The sequence below is a fragment of the Taudactylus pleione genome, unplaced genomic scaffold, assembly GCF_031769625.1.
Source record: "Taudactylus pleione unplaced genomic scaffold, aTauple2 ptg000296l, whole genome shotgun sequence".
Taxonomy (NCBI): domain Eukaryota; kingdom Metazoa; phylum Chordata; class Amphibia; order Anura; family Myobatrachidae; genus Taudactylus; species Taudactylus pleione.
The window spans coordinates 15,575,101-15,602,476 of NW_028284698.1; the positions used below are offsets into that span (position 1 = coordinate 15,575,101).

At 41.0% G+C, this 27,376-nt stretch overlaps 1 protein-coding gene across 4 annotated transcripts in view; it reads left to right on the plus strand.

Annotated features, from left to right (window-relative positions):
* Nucleotides 1–27,376, plus strand: part of LOC148511735 (synaptotagmin-like protein 2) — a 155,615-nt gene that overhangs the window by 61,930 nt on the left and 66,309 nt on the right. For 3 of the 4 annotated variants that reach the window (XM_088482864.1, XM_088482863.1, XM_088482865.1), the window contains 2 exons: nucleotides 10,290–10,722; nucleotides 13,265–13,416. In XM_088482864.1, coding sequence (XP_088338990.1) covers nucleotides 10,601–10,722; nucleotides 13,265–13,416 — 274 coding nt within the window. In that variant the 5' untranslated portion in view covers nucleotides 10,290–10,600. Of the gene's footprint in view, nucleotides 1–7,539; nucleotides 7,562–10,289; nucleotides 10,723–13,264; nucleotides 13,417–27,376 lie in introns of those variants that run through there. The other variant, XM_088482866.1, reaches the window with a different exon arrangement.

Genomic DNA, 27,376 nt, shown 5'->3' on the forward strand with positions numbered 1-27,376 from the left:
TGGATGCATTTCTGATCAACTAGGGATCCACAGTACTCACAGATACAATATTCCTCAGACAATAGCCCCTCACACTGTCTCCGAGTCCCATCGCTAACAGATCTCTTAACAATCCCTGAACTGAGTTTGACCATAGGTTACCCTGATCATTCTATTGCTCTCTCCTCTGACTCCACTCTATCGACATCACTATCGGCCTCCCTCTCCATCATCTGTCCTTCATCACAGAAATAGGAAATACTGAAACAAGAATGAGAAGAACCCTGGAACAAGAAAAAGAAACAGAAACAGATCACCACTCCATTGCTGGAATTGTAATCTGTACATATCTCTGGCTCAGGTGTTTTCACTGCAGTCTTTAGTTCTTCCGGAACAGGCTCGCAATCGACAGGTCCACGTCTGTCTCGACTTCGCCTTGTACCTCCTTCGGGTGGTTGACCTTTCTGCCGTGAGTGGAATGGACCCAGGTATCTCTTTCTGCTACCTTCAAAGATGTGGTACTTGTCATCAACACCTGGTAAGGACCTTCCCACCGGTCTGTCAAACAACCTGAGCGTAAGAAATTTTGGATCATAACATATTCTCCAGGTTCAACATCATGACAGTTTGTTTCTGGCATATCAGGTAACAACATTTTCAGATTCTGTTGCAGTTGTTTTAGCTGTCTACTCATTTTGATAAGATATTGCACAGTAACCTCATTATTACTCTTCAAATCATCCTGCGGACTTATAATCAAATGAGGTTGCCTTCCAAACAGTATCTCAAAGGGGGACAGATTAAGAGGAAGTCTGGGAGTGGTTCTGATGCTATGGAGGACGAGCAGTAAAGCTTCTGGCCATCCTAATCCAGTTTCAGCCATGATCTTACTCCGTGTATTCTTAATAGTACCGTTTACCCTCTCCACCTTGGCACTGACTTGCGGTCGGTAGGGGGTGTGAAGTCTACTATTGATTCCCATAAGCTTACACATGTTCTGGAAAACATCACCACTGAAATGAGTACCCCTATCACTTTCTATGATTCTAGGGATACCGTATCTGCATACAAACTCCTGAACAATCTTCTTAGCAGTAAAAACAGCAGTATTAGTGGCAGCTGGATATGCCTCTACTCAATTAGAAAATACATCAGTGCAAACTAATACATACTTGAGATTCCTGCAAGCTGGTAATTGAATTAAGTCAATTTGTATTACCTGAAAAGGACCATCTGTCGGAGGGATATGGGATGGCTCGGTTGGTATTGTCTTCCCGACATTTTTCCTCAAACAAGTGAAACAGGACATTGCCCTCTTTCCAGCTTGAGAAGAAAACCACATCAATATTCTCTGACCAACTTGCACATACCTTCTTTTCCCAGGTGAGTCAGACCATGCATTGCCTCAGCCAAGCTTGGGTAGTCTGTCCTTGGTGCAAGAGGCCTACTTTGTCCATCTCTCCAGAGTCCAGAGGACTCCTGACCACATCCCTTCGATCTCCAGATCACCTTTTCCTGTAGGGAACACAAATCTTGCATTTCAATTAATTTCTGTGTGTCTACTGTGTGGAAGACCATCACTTTGTTAGTTGGTATTTTTACACGTAACCCTGCTGCCCATTTGGCAGCTTCATCTGCTCTGTTATTGCCCAATCGACACCGGGTCTTCTTCGCATGTGTGGGCTTTGCATTTGATGATAGCTACTGCCTTTGGTAACTGAATTGCTGTCAGAAGTCCTTTTATGTGGTGTGAATGTGCTACTGGTGTGCCTGCTACTGTCAAAGTTCCTAAGACGCCAAAGAGCCCCAAAATCATGTACTACCCCGAAGGCGTACCTAGAGTCAGTGTATATATTAGCTGATTTACCTTCTGCCAACTCACATGCTCTCCTTAATGCCACTAGTTCAGCCACCTGGGCTGAGTGAGGTGGACCAAGTGGTTCAGCTTCTACAGCATCCTTGTCATTTACAACAGCATGACCTGTGCATAATTCTCCTGTGTCTGTCTGTCTATGACAACTCCCATCCATGTAAAACATCAAATCTACATCTTCTAATGGTGTCACATATGTCTGGTCTTGCAGTAAAGGTCTGATTCTTCAAATATTCCATACAATCATGTGTGTCAGTATACCTGCAAAACTCACCTTCAACCAGAAACTCACCTTCCTCCATCCTTTGTGCATCTCGAGGCACATTTGGTAAGTACGTTGCTGTATTTAACGTATTGCACCGTTTAATGGTAATATTTGCAGGTGCCATCAGAGCTAGTTCCCATTTCGTGAACCTTGCTGAAGAGACATGTCTGGTTTGGACAGAATTTAACAAAGCCGATACTGCATGCGGTGTATAGACAGTTGTATCATGCCCTGCTTAGCAATACATCACCTGATTCTAAGCTTCACACCGGTGTTACCTATATAACTCCATTATGTTACTGTTCTTGAATAACCAGGAGCCACAATTTCTTTGATAATAGAGCCTGCTGTTCAGTGTGACTTCAGTCCTGTAAAAATACTCTTTTTGGAAAGAAAACTATTACATATCTTGTGGAAACATAAAAAAAAAAATTAACACAAGCAAGTTTTTTTTGTCAGTAGTACTGGGAGAATTCATTGCTGGATTGCCTTTCTATTGAGACATTACCTTATACCCAAGTTAACATTCCATCTATTGTAACATAGAATCCTGATTCTGGTCAATACTGGATCACAGTGAACCTCTTTGTAAACAACAACTGGATCTATTGTCTAAACTTCTAAGTAGATCAAAGAGTAACCTGTTCTTATTAACATATCCTAATCTCAATATTTACTGTAAGCAAGGACACCTGATCTCCCCAAAATGCACAATGACAGAAGCTGCATACACTTTAACACATATATAGTGGTGTGTTCATCGTCTTCTACAAAAAAAAACCAAAAAAAACATTTTTCTTAAACGGTATAAGTTACTTGTTACGATTTTTTCTTTTATTTTTGGTATCGGCTGTACTTCCACCTGTGGCCACATATGGCGACGGAGGTGCGCATGCGCGCTTTTCTTTATGCGCGGTAACGCTACCTTGCAGTATGGGTACGCTACCTGGCGGCGTACTGCTTTGCGGCATGAGTATGCTGTTTTGCAGCGTGCTACTTTGCCACGTGTGTAGGCTATTTTGCGGCGTGAACATGCTACTTTGTGGCATGCGCACGCTGCCTAGCGGTGTGAGTATGCTGCTTTGCGGCATGCATACACCACCTTGCCACGTGTTCCCCTCGTGCTGCCATAACTTTAAACAATCATTATACTTTACTCTTTTCTTCAAAGATTTGACTAAACATATGTTATCTCTAACATTACTTAGTACCTCCGAATCGAAACTGCCAACTTTGGGAAAGGGTTTCATACATCCTTTGGTCATCTTCACCCATATGTCGCAGTACGCTATAGCGTATGCACCATACTTCACATTCATTATACACTTGCGAACCAGTCGGCCCATCCATAAGCAGCACCTCATTGACCAGCGACTGCTTAGCACCCATCGGGGACAACACTTTCGCTACTTTCGCTAGAGATTTCGACTGGTGGACGAATTAAACAAGCTGTGTCCACTCACTTCCACCTGCTGTGCACAGCCGACCGCTAAGCATTTATTTTGTTAGCGTACACAACGAGGAAACAGAAAATAGCCTATGCAATTATTCTGCTTTCCGGACAAATTATACCAAGCTTTGTCCGACCGCTTCCTACTTTGAGTTACTCTCCAACTGGTAGCATTTAAGTATTCCACTTACCATTGCCAGTGATTTCCTCCACCACAACCGATTCACAATCATGGTTCACACAACCATGCGGTCCGATCGCATTGCCCAGAGACACTAACCTATCAATGGACTTTGCGATTACAAAAGTCGACCGAGAAACAACCTCCGGTTTCTCACCCAGTTATACCTGCTATGTATACTGCTACGGCTGTCCTACCCGCCTCTTGGACACCTTCCCGGCCCTGTCTATTTTCAACAGTTCAAAAAGCAAAAACCTTTTCTTTCTTTTTCCTGTTCACATTCATATACCTTTGTTTACTGGCCAGAAAAATGCTTTCCCCCGTGACAATACCTATTCAGAGGTTTTAACAAGCGATTCAAGACTATCACAATGATTGCTTAAACATGTGGCAGTACTACAGGGAAGACACATACGCTATTTGCGAATCGCCTATTGCAGCGCAAAAGTGACAATAAAAGAAACAGACTTTTCTCTCTTGTCCCTAGATTCTAATCAGCGCTCCTTAGATTACACAAAAACGGATATTCGTTTTCACAACACAGAGTACAAAACAGGCTTTAAACCCATTGCGTTCTCACCCGTGTATGACGCATCCACCCTTTGTCGAGGAGTCAAAATCCGTATGCTATGCGTGATCTCCGGTAGCGTGACATCAGTCGCGAGCCCCCATCTATTAATTTCTATAAGTCGCTATTTAGCGCTGCAAGTTGCTTAAGAAAGAATTGCTTTCCAGTCCAATCGTGTCGTTCCAAAGCACAAAAAGTTATTCATGTAAAAGGGATAACACGATGTAAGATTTAACAATTAGAGTAAAAAGCAATAAAAATAGTACAGCCCGATACATACGCGTGCGCACTGGTCCCAGTATACATACAGTCATCAATCCAGAAGTCTGTGGGGCTGCTACTACTGGGGACACTATTACTGGGGGGCTGCTACTACTGGGGACACTATTACTAGGGGGGCTGCTACTACTGGGGACACCAATACTGGGGGGGCTACTACTACTGGGGACACTATCACTTGAGGGGGCTGCTACTACTGGGGACACTATTACTGGGGGGGGCTGCTACTACTGGGGACACTTACTGGGGGGGGCTGCTACTACTGGGGACACTATTACTGGGGGGGGCTGCTACTACTGGGGACACTATTACTGGGGGGGGCTGCTGCTACTGAGGACACTATTACTGAGGGGGCTGCTACTACTGGGGACACTATTACTGGGGGGCTGCTACTACTGGGGACACTATTACTGGGGGGGCTGCTACTACTGGGGACACTATTACTGGGGGGCTGCTACTACTGGGGACACTATCACTTGGGGGAGCTACTACTACTGGGGACACTATTACTGGGGGGGACCTACTACTGGGGGCACCATTACTGGGGGTAGCTACTACTGGGGGCACTCCATCAGGAGGGGGAACGTCTACTGGGGGGGGGACTACTACTGGTGGCACTATTTAAGGGGCTTACTACTAGGTGACCACTACTGGGGGCACTAAATAGGGAGACCACTACAGGGGGCCCTGTATAGGGGTATCACTACTGGGGGCCTGCATAAGGGGGACCACTACTGGGGGCACTGCATGGGGGGGCTACTGCTGGGGGCACTATATAAGGGGCTTACTACTAGGGGACCACTACTGGGGGCGCTAAATAGGGAGGACCACTACAGGGGGCACTGGATAAGGGGCACTGGATAGGAGGGGAAATCACTGCTGGGGGCCTGCATAAGGGGGTTCACTACTGTAGGCACTGAATAAGGGGAACTAATAAGGGGCTGCATAAGGGGGACCACTACTGGGGGCATTGCATACTGGGGGTACTGTATAAGAGGAACTAATTGGGGGCTGCTTAAGGGGGACCACTACTGGGGGTACTGTATAAGGGGCACTACTATGGGCCTGCATAAGAGGGACCACAACTGGGGACATTGCATACTGGGGGTACTGTATAAGGGGCACTACTGGGGCTAAGGTGCATATGGAAAGTAATGTGATGATAAAGGGGTGTGTCATGTTGACACGTCCCATTTTTAAGTGACCGCGCCCATTTTTCGCCACCCGCGCTTACGGCGTGCGAAAATAGGGGGGGCGGGGGGGGCTCCATTTTTAACATTTGCCCTGGGTTCCAAATACCCTAGTTACGCCACTAGCAGGGACTGATGTGAAAGATCAAATATTGTTTGTAAAGCACTGCGGAATATATATGCGCTATGTAAATAACTAATAAATAATCACACTAGGTCATAATTTTCCAGTCCCCAGCTGTTTCCTGTTTTTACCTGACAGGTGAGCTCAGGGAGGACAGAAACCTCCTTGGAGCAGAAGGGCAATAGAGCCTCCCTTCAGACATAAAACATATATCAGATTACGGTAACTTTTCTTTGGTGTCACTTTTATGTCTTACTACAACTAGCTCTGGAAACAGAAAGAAATCAGAAAAATAATTTCAGAATTAATAAAATAAATATCTGAATACTTAGGCCCTCATTCAGAGCCGCTCGCTAGCGGCCGTACGCTCGTTCCGAGCGATGTTCGCACATCTGCGCATGCGTACGGTTTTTAGTACGCATGCGTGAACCAGTCAGTGCGGCCGAAAATCGTTTGTACGTTATATAGCGAGTGCCTGCTATTTTGAGTGACAGAATGAGGCGTATGTGGGTGGTAACAGGGGAAAGTGTTTGAAAACGGGGGAGTGGAATTCGAACGCAGGCGTGCTTAAAGGTCAAAACGGGCGTTTTAAGGGAGTGCATAATTAATACAGCAGCGTCATTGACCACGTCACTTGGTTTTTTTTAACTCAGAACTGCTCGCAAAATAGCGGTTGAAAAAACCAACCACAAGAATAGCGAGCAGTTCATACGCTGTACGATGTACTCGATTAATCTAATAAATAGCGGACATGACATATGGTGCGAGCGGCCAGGGGGCGTTTTTATCAAATAAACGAGCGTATGTTTTGCTCGCTCGTTCAGACTTAGAGGTATGAACAGACTGCAATTTGCGAACGGATCATTTGAATTAGCCACCCCTTGTTTTTGAACGAACGACCGCAAATAGCGAACGGCTCTGAATCAGGCCCTTATTTGGAAGCTACTAAAAATTTTGTGTCAACTTTAGATGAGTACGGGCACCTTTATTCTGATGCCTTTTTCATAGAGAAATATGATCTGACCAGTCATATGCTGCTTTGTAGGCCAGTGGTGTAAACAAAATTTAGATGTGTTTATATATACTACAGTAGTTGCTGAACAGTAGCCCTGTTACAACACATTTATTAAAACACCAAGCAAATTGATTGCAGAGATGTCTTTGGCTGGTGTGGCCATATTTGCGTGGCCCACATGTTTTAAATCCAGTAAATAGTAATGTATTTCAGATGTTCCTTATTTTAACCATGCCGTAGGCGCTTTTCACTTCAATGGTGAGAGCAATCTTCTTTTTTTGTAATACTTTTTTTATTAGACAGTCCAGACAAGTGACCTTTATGTTTTGTTTTCACTTTATACAGTACATAGTTTTCTCCTGGTAACGGGTTCTGTGAATGTTTACTTTTACAGAATTGGTACAAGACAACTTAACAATACATTACATTCCTATCACCTGAGCATTAATTAAAGAGCTTCAGCTGTCGGAATTCAGTATACAGCTCTTTGATGGCTGAGTTGCTCCTGTGACAGAAAACTGTGTATCTCATTGAAAAATGTATCCGAGACGGAAATTCTGGAAATGTGTGACATTCAAATACTGGATACACACTTGTCGATATATCGTTCATTCGATCTACTCGAGTGCATGGGCAGGTGAGTACTTTCGATATGTCTGTGAACGACGTCGTTCACAGGCATATCAGGTTGTCCCTGTAGCACAGCCGATGCTGATATATCTGGCTGCGTGTTCTGCTGACCGATCTGTTGTCTTAGTGTGTACCCAACAAAAGGCTTCCAACTGACAATAGGAGATAATATCCGTGACTGGACAGAAGTTTGCTTGTTGATGTTATATTTGGTGCTTTGCGTTGACCTCTATATTGTGTACACACATTTTGCTACAATGTTGCACAGCAAGAAAGAAAAGCTGCTGGGCAGCTACTTTACAACTCGCTGCAATGCTACTACTGTGCAATCTGCTACCATGTTGCTACCGCACGATTGGCCTCTATTGTCTTAGGCTAAGTACACACTAGACAACTTGCAAACATTGCAATGTCGTCAACGATTTCCCTTGAACTCCCGGGCAAACGATCTAGTACATACACACTGTGCAAACGACCAAATGATATATCTTGCATCGTTTGGTGGTTAGATCGTTAACTATATAATGTAACCATATTGCCTGGTCATTTGGTAGAGCGTACACACTGCACGATCTGCAGGGAATCGGTAACGAGATTGGCAGATCTTCCTGATTGTACAAAAGATCAGAAGATGCGATGAACGACGCTGCGGGAATGTGCATAGTGCGTACACACTTGACGATTTGAACGATTTGTCGCTCATGCGTCGGAATCTGCAAAATCGTTCAAAATATCGTCTAGTGTGTAGGGGGGCCTTTACACTCCTCATATATTGCAGAGAACTATCCACCAGTGCTTGGCATATATTGCAAGAGGTAACCTACCATTGGCAGCCACATGTAGCTGGTGTCACTTGCATAGACACTTGCCAAATGCCATATAATTACAAAAAAATTGAGAAGGTAATTTGCACCCTAGTTGCAGCTCAGTACCAACTCTCAAGTACACCACCTCTTGAACAATATATAAATCAAAGTAGAGTAGTCCACGAGTGCTGCTAGATAGAGTATTGTCAGTCTCAGTCATCTCTGTATACACATCCTGTATTCTCCAGGAAAATCCAAAGAAGAAAACAGGACATTCTCATCAAATTGCCCATTTATTCCACATTTAGTTATATATTGCAGAAAAATACTACTACTGCCAGCTTTGTGTTGCACCACAAATACAATGCAACTGCCAGCACTCAGTTAATAGATTCCACTCACCCAACTGCCAGCTATCTGTTACTCAGATTACACTCCCACCCCACCCAGCAGTTTACCAGTTCTTTTAAGGTACTTCCACTGTACTTTATAGATAATCTAAGGTAATTAATATAAGTAAATGATGCACAGTGGTGTCTAAAGAGACTTTTGTTAACTATAGTACATTCACCATCAAGTTATGTTCACTGGACTTGGGACAATTCTTTAAAAATTGGGGCTGTCCGCTATATTTAGGATATTGGCTTGTCTGGTGCCATCATAACGAGCTTTGCATATCCAGAAGGAGAAAATGAATGTCAGGTTGCTGTCACAATAGCACTGGTGTCAAAAACGATACCATCGGCAAGATGCAAGGTCACGTTTTTACTATAAAACAAGAAATGTTTTAAATTCATAGTACAATTCTCTTCCAGAGTACAAAGACTTTTTCTACAGTCAGAATATACTCAGCATAATTAGTGTCATCTTCCTATGCCTCTCACAACCTTCTGTTTCTGAAGCAGCCCAGTGTTAGTGGTAGGGATTTTGCACATGGTGATTGAAGAGATACACCAGTAAAATTAAAATAGTTATCCTCCTAAAATAAATCTTTTATACGTATATATCATGTCATGACAGATGGAGCTGTTCTGCTAGTAAAATAAGAAGCTGGACTGATATGTTGAAAAACTCTTAAAACTAAGTTTTTTTTAGTTTTAAGAGTTTTTCAACATCCAAATATCAGTACAGCTTTTATGTTTAATGTGCTGCAATTATTCTATTTTTGAAACTTTTTTTTATATCAGACATCAAGAGCAGACACCGTTGGCCCCCCTCCAGCAATTGTTCAGTGTAGCTTTAGAGGATCTGGGCTGGGTTAGGTCACTCTGCGTACTGGAAATCATATCACTGGGCTTCATAGAGCTGTCGTTACTGCCACAGTGTTGTAATGGCAAGTCCACAAAGGGTTTGCTGATGGTATATTTTAGGCTATGCCCCAGGAGTTAGGATGAACAAAAGGATTACTGCTATTGTTGGTGTGCACGATGGTAAAAGTGGTAGGGCAGGTAGACGCTCCCTCTTCTCCTGTGCAGATAAGTGTCAAGGTTTGAGTAGTAATAACATACAGATTTATAGCCATTAATAATAACTACAATGATTTAATCTGGCATCATTTCCTTAACAAAAGCTCTGGTTGACCTTGGAATTTTTACAATTGGCCTCTGCTTCGTTGTTCTATGTTCGGTATTTACATAGCCTTTTTTTTTCTGTAAATGATGTCCTGGGCTTTCGCTGTTTGCTTTTCCCGTACACTTACTTTGAAAGAGCTGATATCACTGCAGGCAGCTACCTTAGCAGGGTTTGCCAGCACCTTCAGAATAAGCAGGATACTGTAGCTTTCTTTGGAACTTGTACCGACGAACAAATATCCGCCCCCAATGTACACACTCACTCGCCATATGTCATGCTGATCTAAATCTAGAAAGATTCTCTATTTTCTCTTTGCAGTAACCAAACTAGTTATAACCCTTCTTGTTTCCTTCACAGAAAAAAAAAACTTACGTCTGGTTTGGACCCTAAACCTTATTACTCAAGGACAATGGGGACCACTGTAGTCTGCTTGAGTTACTTGGAAAAAGAGTGACTGCATTCAGGAAAGTGGATGGAAATTATCCTTCATTATTTATGGACAGCAACTAAATTGAGAAGATGAAGCAGCCAAATTTCCACATGTTCAGCACATACTAACTCTGTTTTTCAAAGAGAATTTATATTCTGCTTACGACTTATGACACAAAATACTCCATGGTTAAAGCTGACCAGCTAGATTTTAAGGAGTAGTTACTGTTTTGCCTACAATGAAAAATAACTCAGGCACTATGCTGGACCTCAGCTTCCTAACAGAGGAGGAGTATGACAAGCTCATGAAAGTCCTACAGAGAGATGCTGACCTACAGAAGAAAGACAGCGACCGTATCAGGTAAGACCCAGTGCCTAAATGATAGAGATCACACCTGACAGAACGTCCATCAGTACCTGTCCTGGACAATAAGTTTCAGTGACAAAAATTCTAATGTATTATTATGGCCAACTTAACCCATTCCAGCCTGAAAACAGCAAATACTGAAAAAAAGCCACTGCAAAATGAAAACAGCAACATACATTTAAATGAATATATTTAGAGTCGTGCTAAGCATCCTAATATACTTCAAGGCTGCATTGGAGTGCACTAATTCAATTCTAATCAATATATTTAACCAAATAAAGAGACACCTATCTGTATTAACATATCAGCTGGCATTTTAAATAAGCATTACAAGTGATTACTAATAGATCTGACAGCAAAACAGGAAGGAGCTGGGGGCCACAGGTGATTGCTTGGAGAACCACTTGTTGCCTGTCACTGATTTAGAGAATGTGTTATCTGGAATAAATGTGTTTAGTTTTCTCTAGTTTTGACGTGCATAGAATTAGATTGTTTATGGAGTTATTGTATTATTGCTAGGATATGTGTAATACTGGCATAATATTGGCATGTTTGACCTTCGGTACTAATCTTGCATTGCATGTGGTGCTGAAAATAATGAGACATTTATTGGATGCACAAATCTTGCTCTATAATGTTGTAGAAAGATAGTGAAGGTTCTCATCTGGATCATTGTTCATAATAATGCATTCATTGTATGGTCATCAAAGTCCTAAATTGATTTAATTTGAAATATACCCAAATGTCACCGCAAAGTGTATTCTTGTTTTTGGATTGAAAAAGTTGAGTGTATACAGACGAGTAATGAGAAATTGCACTATCTATGTGCAACTCAATGATTTCAGTTAAACAGCCTTTGTTGTGACTATAATTTACAAACCTCAACTACATTGACTAGATAAAGTAACATTCAGGAGGGCGGAAAGTACAAGACTACGGGCTGCTCTGCTACAAGGAAGGGTTTTTATTTGATCACGTTTTTGTATTGTCACTCTGTAATGCTCCTGTGATGGAAGGTGCACTTTATCTCTCTACAAGGCTTAGTATCTCCCCCATAGTCACTTCATGTGCGCTGGGCAGACCATTCATTCGCAGAGGCTGCTCCAAGTGCAAAGAGGAGATGTTGCCCTTATCATGCGTTGACCGGACTATCACTTTGCAAACCTAAAGTTTTGGTACATTTTTAGATGAACAACTCAAAAACCAAAGCTTTTTCCCTACATTTTCTAAATGCTGTATTAAACTGATTAAACTGAACTATGACTACCTCATAAAGATAGCTTGTTGAAATATTAGCAGATTAGAATATCCTATTCTACCCATTAACCATCACTGTTTTGTAGCTATTTCCTGCAAAGGTAGATATAATATATATTATTTTACTCAGATTACCGTATCATTACATACCCTGTCTAATCATTATTTATATTAGATAGAGTATATATACATAGACCGAGGGACCCAGTCTTTCTGATTAGCCTTTAGTGTTCCGCTTCTCTCTTCTCTTAGTATGCCTTTAATAAATGGACAGGTAGGAAAACTATGGCTTGTGTGCACATATCTCAGTGCATCTATTTACAACCCGAACATCCAAGACAGCTTTACACATAATTGGACAGCATGCAATCCTTTATATTCTGAAGGTATTTTATGCCTCTAATGCCCTCTGTGTATGGACAGCCCTCTCCATGTCACAAGCCCAGATCATGTTGGCAAATTGACACAGCGGAGGGACAATGCCGCTGCTAGAAGACTCCTTATGTACAGCCCCCAAATGATTGCACGATTGCGTAAAATGTTAAGTGCAATTCGCTGTATACAAAACTGAATAAGACCAACAGAAAACCTCTTCATTACTGGTACCTCACCAGCGCTGGCATAGGCACATTTCGATTAATCGATGATTACAGCTCCTTTAACAATTATGGGCCTGATTCTAAGACGCACGCAGTGTCAAAAACGCATGCAGTTGGCCGATCTTAAGTCTGCGTATGCGTACCAGTCGCACAGCGTATGCATCTCGATTGTTAGCTCTCAGAGACGCAGAACAGAATCTGATGCATGGTCTGTGGATTTTCCGTGGGTAGCCCGGGGAGATAATAGGTGGGTGTCTAAGCAGATGTGGGCTGGTTGCCGTAAGTGGCTGCTTCCAAAGATGCACATACAGGAGGCCATGGTCCGACAGAGAAATGGCAACTGCCACAGGGCTAGTAAAAGTTTTGATGGTGTCGTCCGATGGTGAACCGATGGCGCGTCGAAAGACGCACCGAGACAAAACTGCACCACCACAAGAAGCTACAAGTAAGCACCAAATAATATTTAATAGACAAGTGATATCAATATACTTATAAACTCCTGTAAATATAATCTGTATAAAAGTAGAGTTCTGATGTTACTATTCCAGTGTCCATTAGGACAATGTACTGTATATAAAATAAATATAATTTTTAGGTGTAAATAGTTAGGGACTGAGGACATATAGTGAAATGTGTACAGTATGTTGTGTGTACTGTTAAATAGACTATATTTCTAATAGACGTCTTCAGGGATCACTCAAAGATGAAAAGAAGAAAAAATACGTGACTGGGGAGTGGTTTAAAGATGTGAAGTCTCGTCGTTTCCAGGAGGAGTTACAGGGCACTGATCTACTTAGAGCGTCTATTCGGAAGAAAAGGAACCCAGCTCATGGTAAGTACCATGGATACCAAATGTCAACACTGTAGTTCCCAGGGACAGAATCAGTTTTGCAGATTTGTCTCAGATAATGTCACCAAATATTAAAGTTGGTCAAGTGGCCGTACTACTAGATGTATTTATTTTTTCTTTCCTTTTCTTGTTCTTAGTGTATTCTATATTAAGTTTTTATTTAAGAGGTTTATTTAAAAAGATCTAAATTTCGGCAGCCATGGCATGTTCTCTTAGTGTAGCATTAGGCATTATGTGTACGTATTCATAATAAGGTTCATAAGGACACCACTATTTTGGTAGCTTTAATCAGCTTCAGTACAGATATCTTAATTTGAGTCTGCACGCTGGTACTATTACAGATAAACAGTCTCATATTAATCAGTAAGTTCCTAATTTGATGTGTTATTTGTGTCATTATACTTTTTTTTTTGCAGCTATTTCACCTTAGATACTGGCATTCCCTAACCTGTATAATAGAGCCTTGTCTGTGGGCCCCTGATCCCAGACTCGGCAGAGCGCTCTGCTGTGCGAAGCTCTGCATATGGGAAACTCATTTGTGTTATTGCCATAAACCTGATTTCTTCCAGGTTCCACCAGCATTGGTAGAAATCCCAGTTATACAAGAACTGAATGACATTTGGGGCTATTGGGAAATGTCCTTTAAGACTTAGGGGGTCTATTTACTAAGCTGTGTTATTAGACAAAGTGAACGGTGATAAGGTACCAGCCAATCAGCTCCCAACTGTCATTTTTCAAACTCAGCCTGTGAGATGGCAGTTAGGAGCTGATTGGCTGGCACCTTATCACCGTTCACTTTATCTCCTAACGCAGCTTAGTAAATAGACCCCTTAGATCATACTGTTACTGTGAACAAGGACGTAGCTTGGGTGGGACATGACATTCATTAACATAAATCATACCAAAGTCTAGTGCTAACAATATATTTAGCTATATATAAGGAATTACAGTATGTTCTATGTCTTTCATGATTGCTAATATGCCTACCTAGCTTTCTAACATTCTGTTGCAAGGTAAAAAACTACCTGACCTGTGAGCTGTACACTGTTGCAGGGAAGCTGCCCTCCATTGGATATCTCCAGCTGAGGACAATAAGAAACATCAGGCTGGATAGGTCATTCATCATTTGACCAGAAAACTAAATATACTGTATATTGTGTTAGGAGCAGCAAGTTACCTTAGTCTAAGTGCTGTTTAAAAAACATACTAATTGCCACCCTGATTGAGGATTAACGTTTAGGCTGGAAGTTCCTACATTTTGAATTAAACACCCCTGAAGAAGTCATTGTTGACGAAACGCATTGGGTAACTTGTTTCTGTGACCAAAAAGTGGGCTCAATGAGCTGTCAATGAGCTCGCCCGATTAAGGGGTGACGGCTAGTTAGTAACAACATCTAACCCACAATGGCCACGATATATGTGTGATGTAAGGTTTTTATTCATTTTTACATTTATTTGTTTTAAATAATACAAAATATTAACAAAACAGAGAGAAACTGATCTATTGTCAGTTGGTGTACCCTGGTTGAGGGTTATCATTGTAGAAACTGAAAGTGGATCCCTTCTTCGTCTTCATCTACATCCCTTTAAAAGGACATTAAAACAGAAAATATCAAGGGAAAATTTGAACCTGCATAAATGGAGTTTGGCACTCCCCAAGATTCTATATATATCTATATATATATATATATATATATATATATATATATATATATATATATATATCTCTCTCTCTCTCTCTCTCTCTCTCTCTATATATATATATATATATATATATATATATATATATATATATATATATATATGAGAGAGAGAGAGACACACAAAAGTGCAGCACTCTCGGTAAATAATACAGATGACATAGCAGTCTCTACATCTGTATCATTTACTGAGAGTGCCACACCTTTGTATGCCTATGTGATTTTTTGTGAGGGCACATCTGTAAGTTGTTGGGAGTGCTGGACCCTCTGCACGCTATATATAGAATATATTAAATATCTATAAGCAGGTGATATAAAGCAAAATACATCCATTTAGCCAATGTTTCAGGACACTCCGGTCCTTTTATCTTTATATATATATATATATATATATATATATCTCTCTCTATCTATATATATATATATATATATATATATATATATATATATATAGATAGAATCATACTTCACATATCACTCATACAGGGGAGGGATGTGCGGGGTCGGGGGTGGTGGTGAGGAGATGGGGCCCCCAGAGACATCAGTGTACCGGGCCCCGAGATTCTGTTGCTGGCCCTGCCTGTCATACTCCTGAGAGAATAATACAAAGAAGATATGTATAACTTATAAACATCTTTGTTTATTGTAATAATTTTTATAGTTAACACTCACCAGCTTTGTGGAGTTCCCTGGGACTGCATAGAGATGAGAGATGAGGCAGCAACAGCTCAGCCTTGCTTCTGTATTGTCAGACACTGCTTGCAGAGCTGGGGGCAGGGCCACAGCATGGGCAGTAAGCTGCAAAGGAAGATGGCTAATAGAGGCATGCCTCTGAGTATTGGGGGTGTGCCTTGAGCACTGATGGACACCTTGTCATGTGACCAGGAAGTGCATGACAGTGTTTAGAGATCGGAGCTCAGCAGCAAGAGAAGACACAGTGATGCAGGTAGGGGAATCAATGGACACTGAAGCACTCAGCCCCATGTGTATATAGGAAAGGTTCCTGGACTGCACACCCTGAATATATATAATGGGAGGTGCTACCTGATGAGACTAATTGCAGGCACAGAAACAGACAAATCTCAGGTGCACAACTCCAATAATATATAAATTCAATACAATTTTGCAATAAATAGAGGTTTTTAGCATAATCATGGCCAAGGTCATGGGCCTACCCACCATATCCAGGTAACCTCTTTAGGGTAGGTCCCTAACATACTAGGGTTCAAATCCAGAGCGCAGGACACCCCCAAACTAGCCCAGTTAAGCCGCCCCAGGGCACCGCCATAGTAAGAAAAGTGCAGTGTAAAAAAGATAGTTAAGAGCAGCCACAGCTGCATATAAAGAATGAAAATAATAAGTGAAGTACATATATAATAAACAAACAGTGAAGGGTTAAAATGTGTTACAAAAGAAGAATGTGTTATAATGCGGTGCCCTGAAACAGCTCAACCAAAGCAATCCAGGGGGACCCACATCCCAAAAATGAACCAAAGTTGCACTACAGTATATTACTTGTAGGACTTACCTAGAATTGTGCATAATACTAACGTGCATATACATTACCAGACTCCATGCTATTAAACCAATATAAAAAGAGTGCTAATCCAGACTGAGGGCATCTCCTTTCCCTCAGATGTGCAATAAATATTTGTCTGTTTCTGTGCCATCTCCATGTGTGCCTCTCCTGCCATTGACCTCACCGCACATCACTGCATTCAAGTAACAATTTAATGTTACTTTAGTGCTTTTGAAATCCTCTATTAATTGAGACTAATCTAAATACCTCTCCTTACATTTTCTTCTACTCTTTACTCCCCATAAGGGCACCTAACACGTGACTACCAACTCCCGGCTGCTTTTCGTGAGTGCTTTAATCGCTATTGCAGCAATGTATATTATTATTATTATTATTATTATTATTATTATCCTTTATTTATATGGCGCCACAAGGGTTCCGCAGCGCCTTACATAGTACATAAACATAGTACATAAACAGTTGAACAGAACAAGAAAACAATGTCATACAGTTTAAGACACTACAAGACAAGTACATGGTATATAAACACTGCTGCAACAGAAGCAGGATGGCAAAAGTCACAGGTTAGGTGCTTTTGAGTATAGAGCAGATAGTATAAGTAAAGAAAGGAAAAGCACAAGAGGATAGAGGACCCTGCTCGTGAGAGCTTACATTCTAAAGGGGATGGGCAGACAGACAGGGGTGACGCAGATGGGGTAGACAGTGAGCATGGGACAGAGGGTTAGGATGACAGATGGCTGGATTCCTATTTTACAGTATGTGTGGAAGTCATTTGAATTAAGATTTACGCCACTGACATTCTACTTTAAGAGGCAGTTTTTGTAGGTGTCTGTGGAAAGCCAGGGCTGTTATATCAGTTTACGTGAAGTCTGACGGGTGGCTGAAGCCACTTCATGAAGGGCTATTTAGAGAGTCTGGTTAACGTGTGAATCAGCAGTCTCAGGTAAATGTAGAAATTGGTGAAAGTAGTTATTGTAAAGAGATGTTCAGATGTAAAATAATAAGTTGTGATCAAGTGTGAATTCTATAAGGCACATTTATTGATTTGGAGGGTGATGGGAGACGTGAGGTTTGCAGGATATTTATTCCATAGTAAATCCGCTGTATGTGTGTGTGGGGCCTGGATTTGGTGATATGTCACCAGATAATAAAAGCAGAAGGATGGAAAAGTAGATATAGTTGTAGGTGTGTAAAAGTTTTTTTATAGTGACACAATGAGGCTGTAATTGTCAATTTTTGATGAAAAGAAAGCTCATTAGTTTTTAGAGGAGGTGAGTGACTCAATAGGGCGGCAGTGTGCCCAGAGAGGGGAGATGCAGGGAGAGTTAGGGATGTTATATCCTTAGAGAAAATACAAAGGAGAGAGTTGATAAAAAGAAATGTGTAGTACATGGTGAGTTTTAGGTTTGTTATTTTTAGACAAATTTTAAAGCAATCAGTTTCTTAATCTGAAATTACCTTAGATGTTGGTCAATGTTTGTTCAACTGTTTGATTAACTGTTATGTAATCACACTTTGTGCATTTAACCCCAGCTGCCCCTAGACTGAATATAAGGAGTGGTATCCCTTGATTAGGACAGGCTACAGCTCACTCAATTGGCCTGCTGATCAAAGGAGATAACTTGCTCTGAGTTGGAGCAAAAACCAGGCCAGATATATACCATAAACTATGCTTCACTGACCAATACAGACTACAGGAAAAAAATATAAAAAATGGGGCGTGGCCTGACTGCATACCAGGGCAGGCGTGTTGCACCTCAGCTCCCTACAAACCCTCATAGATTGCCCTGCTACGCCTGCCCCTTGCTGTTTGGGGAGACCTCTCCTGCATACTTACCCCCTCTGGGCTCCGCTGATACCCCGGCTGGAGGTCGCGAAGGCTTATCTCCTCCGGGGCCTTTGCGGCCTACTCCGCCTCCAGAGTCCCCGGCCTCGATTTTCAAGCCGGGCCCGCCAGTGCCGCACTTGCCGCCGATCGCGGCCGGACTTTCCCGCGGCCGTCCTGTCACCTTGGACCCCACTCTGCCTGACTGGAGTGGCGGTCTAGGTGGCCTGTGGAGTCGGGGGAACCCAGGAAAGTCCGGTAAACGGAGCCGCGAATCGCGGGGGGGGCGCCATTTTGGCTCCTTTATAACTCCCCCTGCATTACCTCAGCATCTGCCGCTTGGGAGACCCTGACACCAGGAGTAAAGAGGACACCTTACCAGGGCCCCTTTGACCAACCACCTCTATACACAGGTACATGATAATATCAAATTAATTCCTGTGTTGAACTGTGGCTCCTGTTCCCTGGCTCCCTTAAATCTGCTCCCTGAGTACACATTGAGACACTGCAGCTATAGGTGGCCGTGACGAGTGACCTGTCGGCTGGCCCGGGGTTGCAGTTTTGACTCTGGTCTCCTTAATATTGCAGTACCCTCTTCAGAGAGTAATCGAGTTATAGCAGACGCCATTTTGGATCTTCTGTGCAAACATATAATACCAAAATCAGTCACCTCTATGGTTATTCCTCTCTATGCCTACTTTTTCTCCAGGAGCCCGGGCGGATTACTGAAGTGTCGTTACTAGTTGTGACTCACTATGTCTCTCTGAAACAGCTTTCCGCGTTGACCCTGATGCCTCTCTGAAACTTATCAACATGCAGATTTAATATTTCCTTCTCAATGTAACCACCGATCATAAATTTAAACATCACCAGTACCTGTATCTGCTTGACACTAGTTGGAGGTGCCGCTTCATTGGATCACATCGGTATGGCTCCAAAAAGAATAAAAGCGGCCAAATCAGCCCCACCTGTTCACTTTTTTGGATCCTCTTCTACCTCTACTAAAAGTCGTCTTCAACAATCACCACCTGAGTCTGCTACGTCTCCAAAATCCCCACCTAGACAAGCAAGTGGTCCTCCTGTACCTTCTCAGGAAAATGAGGACAGTTTAGATGGTCCAGTTACCCTGCGTTCCATTCATACTATGTTAACGTCATTTAAGGTGGATATAACCTCGGAATTAAAATCTACCATTCAATCTCTGAGAGCTGATATTAGTGAAATCGGAGATCGTACCGACCATTTGGAATCTAAAATGGAAGAATTGGTTGCATCACATAACGACCTAATCTCAGCACACGACTCTCTGCAGGAGGAATTAGCCTCTGTGCGAGACAAGGTAACAGATCTGGAAGACCGCTCCAGACGCAACAACATTAAAATAAGAGGTATTCCGGACTCCGTCACAAATGCTGAGTGTTATGATTATGCCACGGAATTATTCCAGAAACTTCTTCCTGATGCCTTACCCTCTGATCTTCTGATTGACAGAATCCATAGACTTCCAAAATCCAAACAAGCTCCAGCCCAAGCACCTAAAGACACCCTCCTTAGAGTTCATTTCTTCCATATTAAGGAGCGTATACTTAAGGCTACTCTCCCTTCCTCCCCCACAGTTAATCTCCAACTTTTCCCTGACATTTCCCCAGCGACTCTGGCAAAATGACGTCTTTTCCTCCCAATTACACTGGCCTTGCGTAAAGAAAATATTCAGTACAGATGGGGATTCCCGACGAAACTGATTGTAACAAGAAATGGCTCGTATACAGTCATACAGTCTCCAGAAGATGGGCCGGCTATTCTTCAAAAATGGGGTGTTGCTCTTACTAACCCTACCAATATGCCTCCTAAACCTATACTCCAAGAATGGTCCACAGTGCCGAGGTGATCCCTTGGGGTGAAGTATCTTTACAGTTACTGGCTGTAGTTCTACCATTCCAAGCTATATTTAGTATTTTGTTATCCAATATGCTCTTTCTGTTTTTATTTTTTTTTACCTGTACTTTCTATGTGTAATAGGTCTACGGCTTTATGATGTACTTTATCTAAGATTTTTCATTCAGTCCTTTCACAGCTAAGGGCATATATTATATTTGCGTGGTTATTTAGTGGATTGGGTTGATGAAGAATATACTCAATGTTATTGGTGGACCGATAGATAGCTTAATGGATAACTGGTAGTATGAGTCTTCCATATAATTTGGGAACTGCTTTCTACAGTCTTTCTGTCTTTTGTAGTGGTTACATTGCATTTAATTTCTCCTTTTTTTTTTTTCTCCTTTCTTTATATACATAAATGATATTTGATAGGTTGTATCAAATATGGCTGTGTTTGAATGCTAACTATGTTGTTAATATTACAATTGAAGGAATTATTTGAAATGAGGGGTATTAGGTGGTCTTCTCTTTGAGCCTCCCCCCCCATACTTTCAATTTTTCTGTCATGTTCTGTTTCAATGACAGAAACTCTAGCTCCTTTATGGATGCTATTTCGGTTTGTTTTGTTTTTTTGTTTTATATGTTTGTTATTTTATTTATTAATTTTTTATGCATACAATCTCTGTATTTGTCATTTTTGTGCAGGTCTATTTGTAAAAAATCCACACCACATTTATCTGATTCCTCCCCATGGTCAATTTTTTAAGCATAAATGTTAAGGGCCTTAATTCACTTCACAAGCAACGTCTTGCATTAAAATACTTCTTAGATCAAAGAGCTGACATAATAGCAATCCAAGAATCGCATTTCCCATTACATTCTACTCCTCAGTTTATTAATAAAGCCTATCCGACTTGCTATACCTCCTGTGGCCCATTTAAGAGGAATGGAGTAGCCATACTTTTGAGCAGATCATGCCCATTTAAAATAGAAAGTAAATGGGTGGATTGCAGTGGTAGATATATTATCTTGGTGGGGAAGATAGGTACTAAATACATCACTCTAGTGTCAATATATGTCCCTAATACAAGACAACCTAGTTTTCTTAAAAAGTTTTTATTTAAATTACAGGAGACTAGAAAGGGTGCTTTATTCATTATGGGCGACTTTAATCTTGCACCAGATCCTAAATTGGACAAATCTTCTTCTCTCGATAAACAATCATTGAATGTGGCTTCCTCCCTAACTCGTTCCTTCTCGCACTTGTTGGCTGAACATGACCTCTATGATGTTTGGAGAATCAAACACTCAAGAACACGTGATTATACCTTCTATTCAGCAGTTCACAAATCATACTCTAGAATAGATCTTCTCTTGACTGATAAATGGTCTCTCCAGTCCATTCCCCGGATTGATATTTTACCAATTACTTGGTCCGACCATGCTCCCTTACTATGGTCTTGGACCCCCTTTCCCACGTCTCCCACCTGTAGACCTTGGCGTTTACAAGAATATATTTTATTAGATGATGTTGGCTCGCGTGTCATGACTGACACATTGACTGCATATGTAGAACTAAATTCTCCCAAAGACACTTCAGCCACGAATCATTGGTGTGCACTCAAGGCGGTAATGAGGGGGGGCTGCTATACAAGCCGCAGTTAAGATTCGGAAATCGAATCAAGAAATATATCTCGCATATCAAGCTGATCTTTTAAAATTAGAAACACAACATAAACAAAATCCAAAGGATTCTATTGTCCTCTCTGCCCTATTAGAAGCCAGGAAGAAGTTAAATAATCTACACCTCTCCCAAATTCAACGTGCTATCACTAAATTAAATCAGAAGTTTTACTCTCTTGGAAATAGAGCCAATAAACTGCTAGCCCGCAAGCTTAGAGGGAAAAATGCTATCAATAGAATTAAAAGTCTCTCTAACCCAAATGGATCCTCAATATCAAATCCTAAAGATATTGCTCAACAATTCGCCTTATACTATGAAAAGCTTTATAACCTTTCTCAAGATACCCATATACCTCAGCCCTCTGAATCTGTGATAAATTCATTCTTAGATTCTATTAATCTTCCATGTCTTTCCCCTTTAGAAGCAGAAGCTCTATGTGTCCCTTGGAGTGATAGCGAAGTATTAAGAGCGGTTAAATCCCTTAAAAAAAGATAAAGCACCTGGCCCAGACGGATTCATTAACAGTTTCTATACGCATTTTCAAACCATTTTGACCCCTATTTTAGTAAATTTATTGTCTCTACTCAATAATTTCCTAAAGAAATGTTAGAAGCCCAAATCATCACTATTTTGAAGCCTGGCAAGGACCCGACACTTTGCCCAAACTATAGGCCAATAGCTCTATTAAATTCAGATATCAAATTATATGCAAAAATAATCGCTAATAGATTGAATCCTATTCTCCCTAATTTAGTTTCTTTTGATCAGGTGGGCTTTATCTTAGGGAGACAAGCGCCAGACAATACCAGAAGAGTTTTTTCCCTTCTGGAAGCTCAAGCAGCTTGTTCCGTGCCTATGGTTTTATTGTCCTTAGACGCGGAAAAAGCCTTTGATAGGCTACACTGGCTTTTCATGTCCCGGGTCCTGGTTAAGTTTGGCTTTTCTGGCTTGTTTTTGAAGGCTATCTTGAATCTCTACACTGTCCCTTCGGCTAGAGTATACAGTAATGGGTTTTTGTCCAACGGTTTTAATATCTCTAACGGGACTAGACAGGGGTGCCCCCTTTCACCTTTAATTTTTGCACTAGCTATGGAACCCCTCGCAGAAAAAATGAGATCCTCCTCCTCCTTTGTGGGCTTCAATATTGGCCATAAGCAGCATAGGATATGTCTTTTTGCTGATGACGTCCTGCTGTTCGTCACGAAACCAGACATTTCCTTACCTGCTCTTCACAATATACTTCAAGAATATACTGCATCTTCATACTATAAACTAAATACCTCAAAATCAGAAGCAATAGCATTCAATATTGATCAGGCTTCCCTAGATAGTCTCCAGAATCAATACCCTTATGCCTGGCAGACATCATCTCTTAAATATCTGGGGATCAATATCCCTTTAAATTCTCAAAATATTATTAAATATAATTATCAGCCTTTGTTAGAACAATTCTCAGCACTTACCAAAGCATGGGTTAATTATGAAATCTCCTGGATGGGCCGTCTCTCTTCTGCAAAAATGATGCTTCTTCCAAAAATTCTGTACTTATTTAGAGCCATTCCATATTTAGTTCCATTGACCCTGCTAAACAAATTCTATGCAGTTCTATCTACGTATATTTGGAAGGGTAAACGTCCTCGTATAGCTAGGACTCGACTATTTCGGTCCAAATCTAGAGGGGGACAAGCGGCTCCTAATCTCGAATTCTACCAACACGCTTGTCTTTTGGATCAGATGAAAGACTGGTTAGCCCCTCTACCAATTAAGCCATGGGTATCTATTGAAATCTCTGTATCTCAAACTCTCCCCTTACAGGACATCTTGTGGACTAAAACTGCTGATAGACCCCATAAATCCCTTATTCCAAAGAGCGTCTCTGATACCCTTATAGCTTGGGACAAATTGATTTCCACACATGGAGAATTCTCTCTTCCCTCGTCTCACATTTCTATATTAGCCCTTTCTCGACTGATCCAGGATCTAGTATTAACACCCTGGCATGAGAAAGGTATTATAACAGTTAGAGATCTTTATACTAACCATCAATTTAAATCCTTTCAACAATTACAGGATCAATATGGTATTCCCAAAACTGACTTTTTTAATTTTTTGCAGGTGAGACACTGGGTATTTTCTAACTCTGGCCCAAATCATCTCCTTCCCACCCCACCTCCCTGTATACTTTCTAAACTGTCTACTACTGGCCATAAGAGTGGTATTTCTATGTGGTATAATACGCTTATGACTCCGATAGAGGAGTCTAAACTTTCTATACAATTCAATTGGGAGTCGGATCTTAATATATCTCTAACTGAAGACGATTGGTCTATTCTATTTATGAACATTTTCAAAATGTCCAAATGTTTGAACCATTCTGAAATGCTTTATAAACTAATTCACGGCTTATATTACACCCCGGTCAAGTTGCATAGAATCTGGCCAGACTCCTCTAAATTATGTTGGAGGAATTGCGGGTTAGACGGTACTCTGATACATATCTTTTGGTCTTGTCCTAATATATTTTCCTTATGGTCAGAGGTATTTCAATTAATAGCTCAGGTCACTATGGAGCCTCTTCCCCAATCTCCAGAAATCGCACTCCTACATTATTTTCCTCCTACAATACAATCACATAATAAGTATGTTGTTGGACACATTTTGATAGCTACAAGGGCAGCTCTAGCACAATATTGGAAGAGACCTGACCCCCCATCTCTCTCGATAATAATATCCAAAATTCAGAGAAGTTTTGAAATGGAAACCTCTGGATTTAAATATTCTTCATCATCCTCTTCCCCACTACTAAAATGGCGACCCTGGTCGGCCTTTATTGAATCATCTTCTCACACGATATCCATAATTGGCTAGCTTTAACACTGCCCCAACTCGATATGGAAAAGGTTAATATGACAGACCACACATGTTTTCCCACAATTAATGGTTGTATGTATTGTACTGTTCTGTTTTGTCTATTATAATTTATAGTAATGTTTTGTATTACTTGGTTTTTCTATGTAATACTTGCTATATTTTTATTTTCTTTTTTTTTTATATTATATAATTTGTCTAGTTTATATGTTTTTCTGTATTATATATTTTTTTATTTTTTTTATTTTATTTGTATAAAATTTCAAAAATATAAAGTTTATATTATGATGATTGTAAATGACTGTTTACTATTGTCTTATCTGATGTATATTGGATTTTCTTGTTCTACTAATAAAAATTATTTGAGTTAAAAAAAAAATATATATAAAATAAAAATCTATGCAAGAGAGACAGTCACGTACATTTAATCCACACACAATTGCAAGCATGAAGTTCTATGCAGAATATAGGTGCAATAAGCAGGATGGGACAGTTACGTACATTAAATCCACACACAATTGCAAGCATGAAGTTCTATGCAGAACATAGGTGCAATAAGCAGGATGGGACAGTTACATACATTAAATCCTCAGTGCCTTACATAGTACATACAACTAATAAGTAAACAAGAAACAAGTACTAAAATGTGTCCTTGTCCTGCACTGTAATGTACTGTAACGTACTTGTTTCTTGTTTACTTATTAGTTGTATGTACTATGTAAGGCACTGAGGAACACTTGTGGCGCCATATAAATAAAGGATAATAATAACAACGCTTCACATTTTCCACATTTTGTTATATTAACAGCCTTATTCCAAAATGGAATAATTTCATTTTTGTGATCAAAATTCTTCACACAATACCCCATAATGACAATATGTAAAAAGTTTTTTTGCGATTTTTGCAAATTTATTTACAAAAAAAAACACATTAAGAAATCACACATACATAAGTATTCAGAACCTTTGCTCAATACTTTGTTGATGCACCTTTGGCAGCAATTACAGCCTCAAGTTTGTTTGAATATGATGCCACAAGCTTGGCACACCTATCTCTGGGCAGTTTCACCCATTCCTCTTTGCAGCACCTCTCAAGCTCCATCAGGTTGGATGGGAAGCGTTGGTGCACAGCGATTTTCAGATCTCTCCAGAGATGTCCAATCGGATTCAAGTCTCGGATTCAAGGACATTCACAGAATTGTCCTGAAGCCACTCTTATGATATCTTGGCTATGTGCTTAGGGTCGTTGTCCTGCTGAAAGATGAACCGTTGCCCCAGTCTGAGGTCAAGATCGCTCTGGAGCAGGTTTTCATCCAGGATGTCTCTGTACATTGCTGCATCTTTCCCTCTATCCTTACTAGTCTTCCAGTTCCTGCCACTGAAAAACATCCCCATAGCATGATACTGCCACCATCATGCTTCACTGTAAGTATGGTATTGGCCTGGTGATGAGCGCTGCCTGGTTTGCTCCAAACATAACGCCTGGCATTCACGCCAGAGAGTTCAATCTTTGCCTCATCAGACCAGAGAGTTCTTCAGGTGCATTTTGGCAAACTCCAGGTGGCCTGCCATGTGCTTTTTACAAAGGAGTGGCTTCCGTCTGGCCACTCTAATATACAGGCCTGATTGTTGGATTGCTGCAGATATGGTTGTCCTTTTGGAAGGTTCTCCTCTCTCCACAGAGGAATGCTGTAGCTCTGACAGAGTGACCATCGGGTTCTTGGTCACCTCCCTGACTAGTGCCCTTCTCCCCCGATCGCTCAGTTTAGACGGTTGGCCAATGCTAGGAAGAGTCCTGGTGGTTCCGAACTTCTTCCATTTATGGATGATGGAGGCCATTGTGCTCATTGTGACCTTCATAGCAGCAGATATTTTTCTGTACCCTTCCCCAGATTTGTGCCTCGAGACAATCCTGTCTCGGAGGTCTCCAGACAATTCCTTGGACTTCATGCTTGGTTTGTGCTCTGACAAGCACTGTCAAGTGTGGGACCTTATATAGACAGATGTATGCCTTTCAAAATCATGTCCAATCAACTGAATTTACCACAGGTGGACTAAAATTAAGCTGTAGGAACATCTCAAGGATGATCAGTGGAAAGAGGATGCACCTGAGCTCAATTTTGAGCTTCATGGCAAATGCTGTGAATACTTATGTACATGGGATTTCTTAGTGTTTTTTTAATTAAATTTGCAAATATCTCAAAAAAAACTTTTTGCAAGTTGTCATTATGGGGTTATTGTGTGTAGAATTTTGAGGACAAAAATTAATTTATTCCATTTTGGAATAAGGCTGTAACACGACAAAATATGGAAAAAGTGAAGCGTTGTGAATACTTTCCGGATGCATGTATAGGCTATTTCCAGGAATCAGAGAACTAAACACATTACATGAGTGACATGTAGAAAATCCAATCTTACTTGATCATTTGATAGCACAGATATTTAGA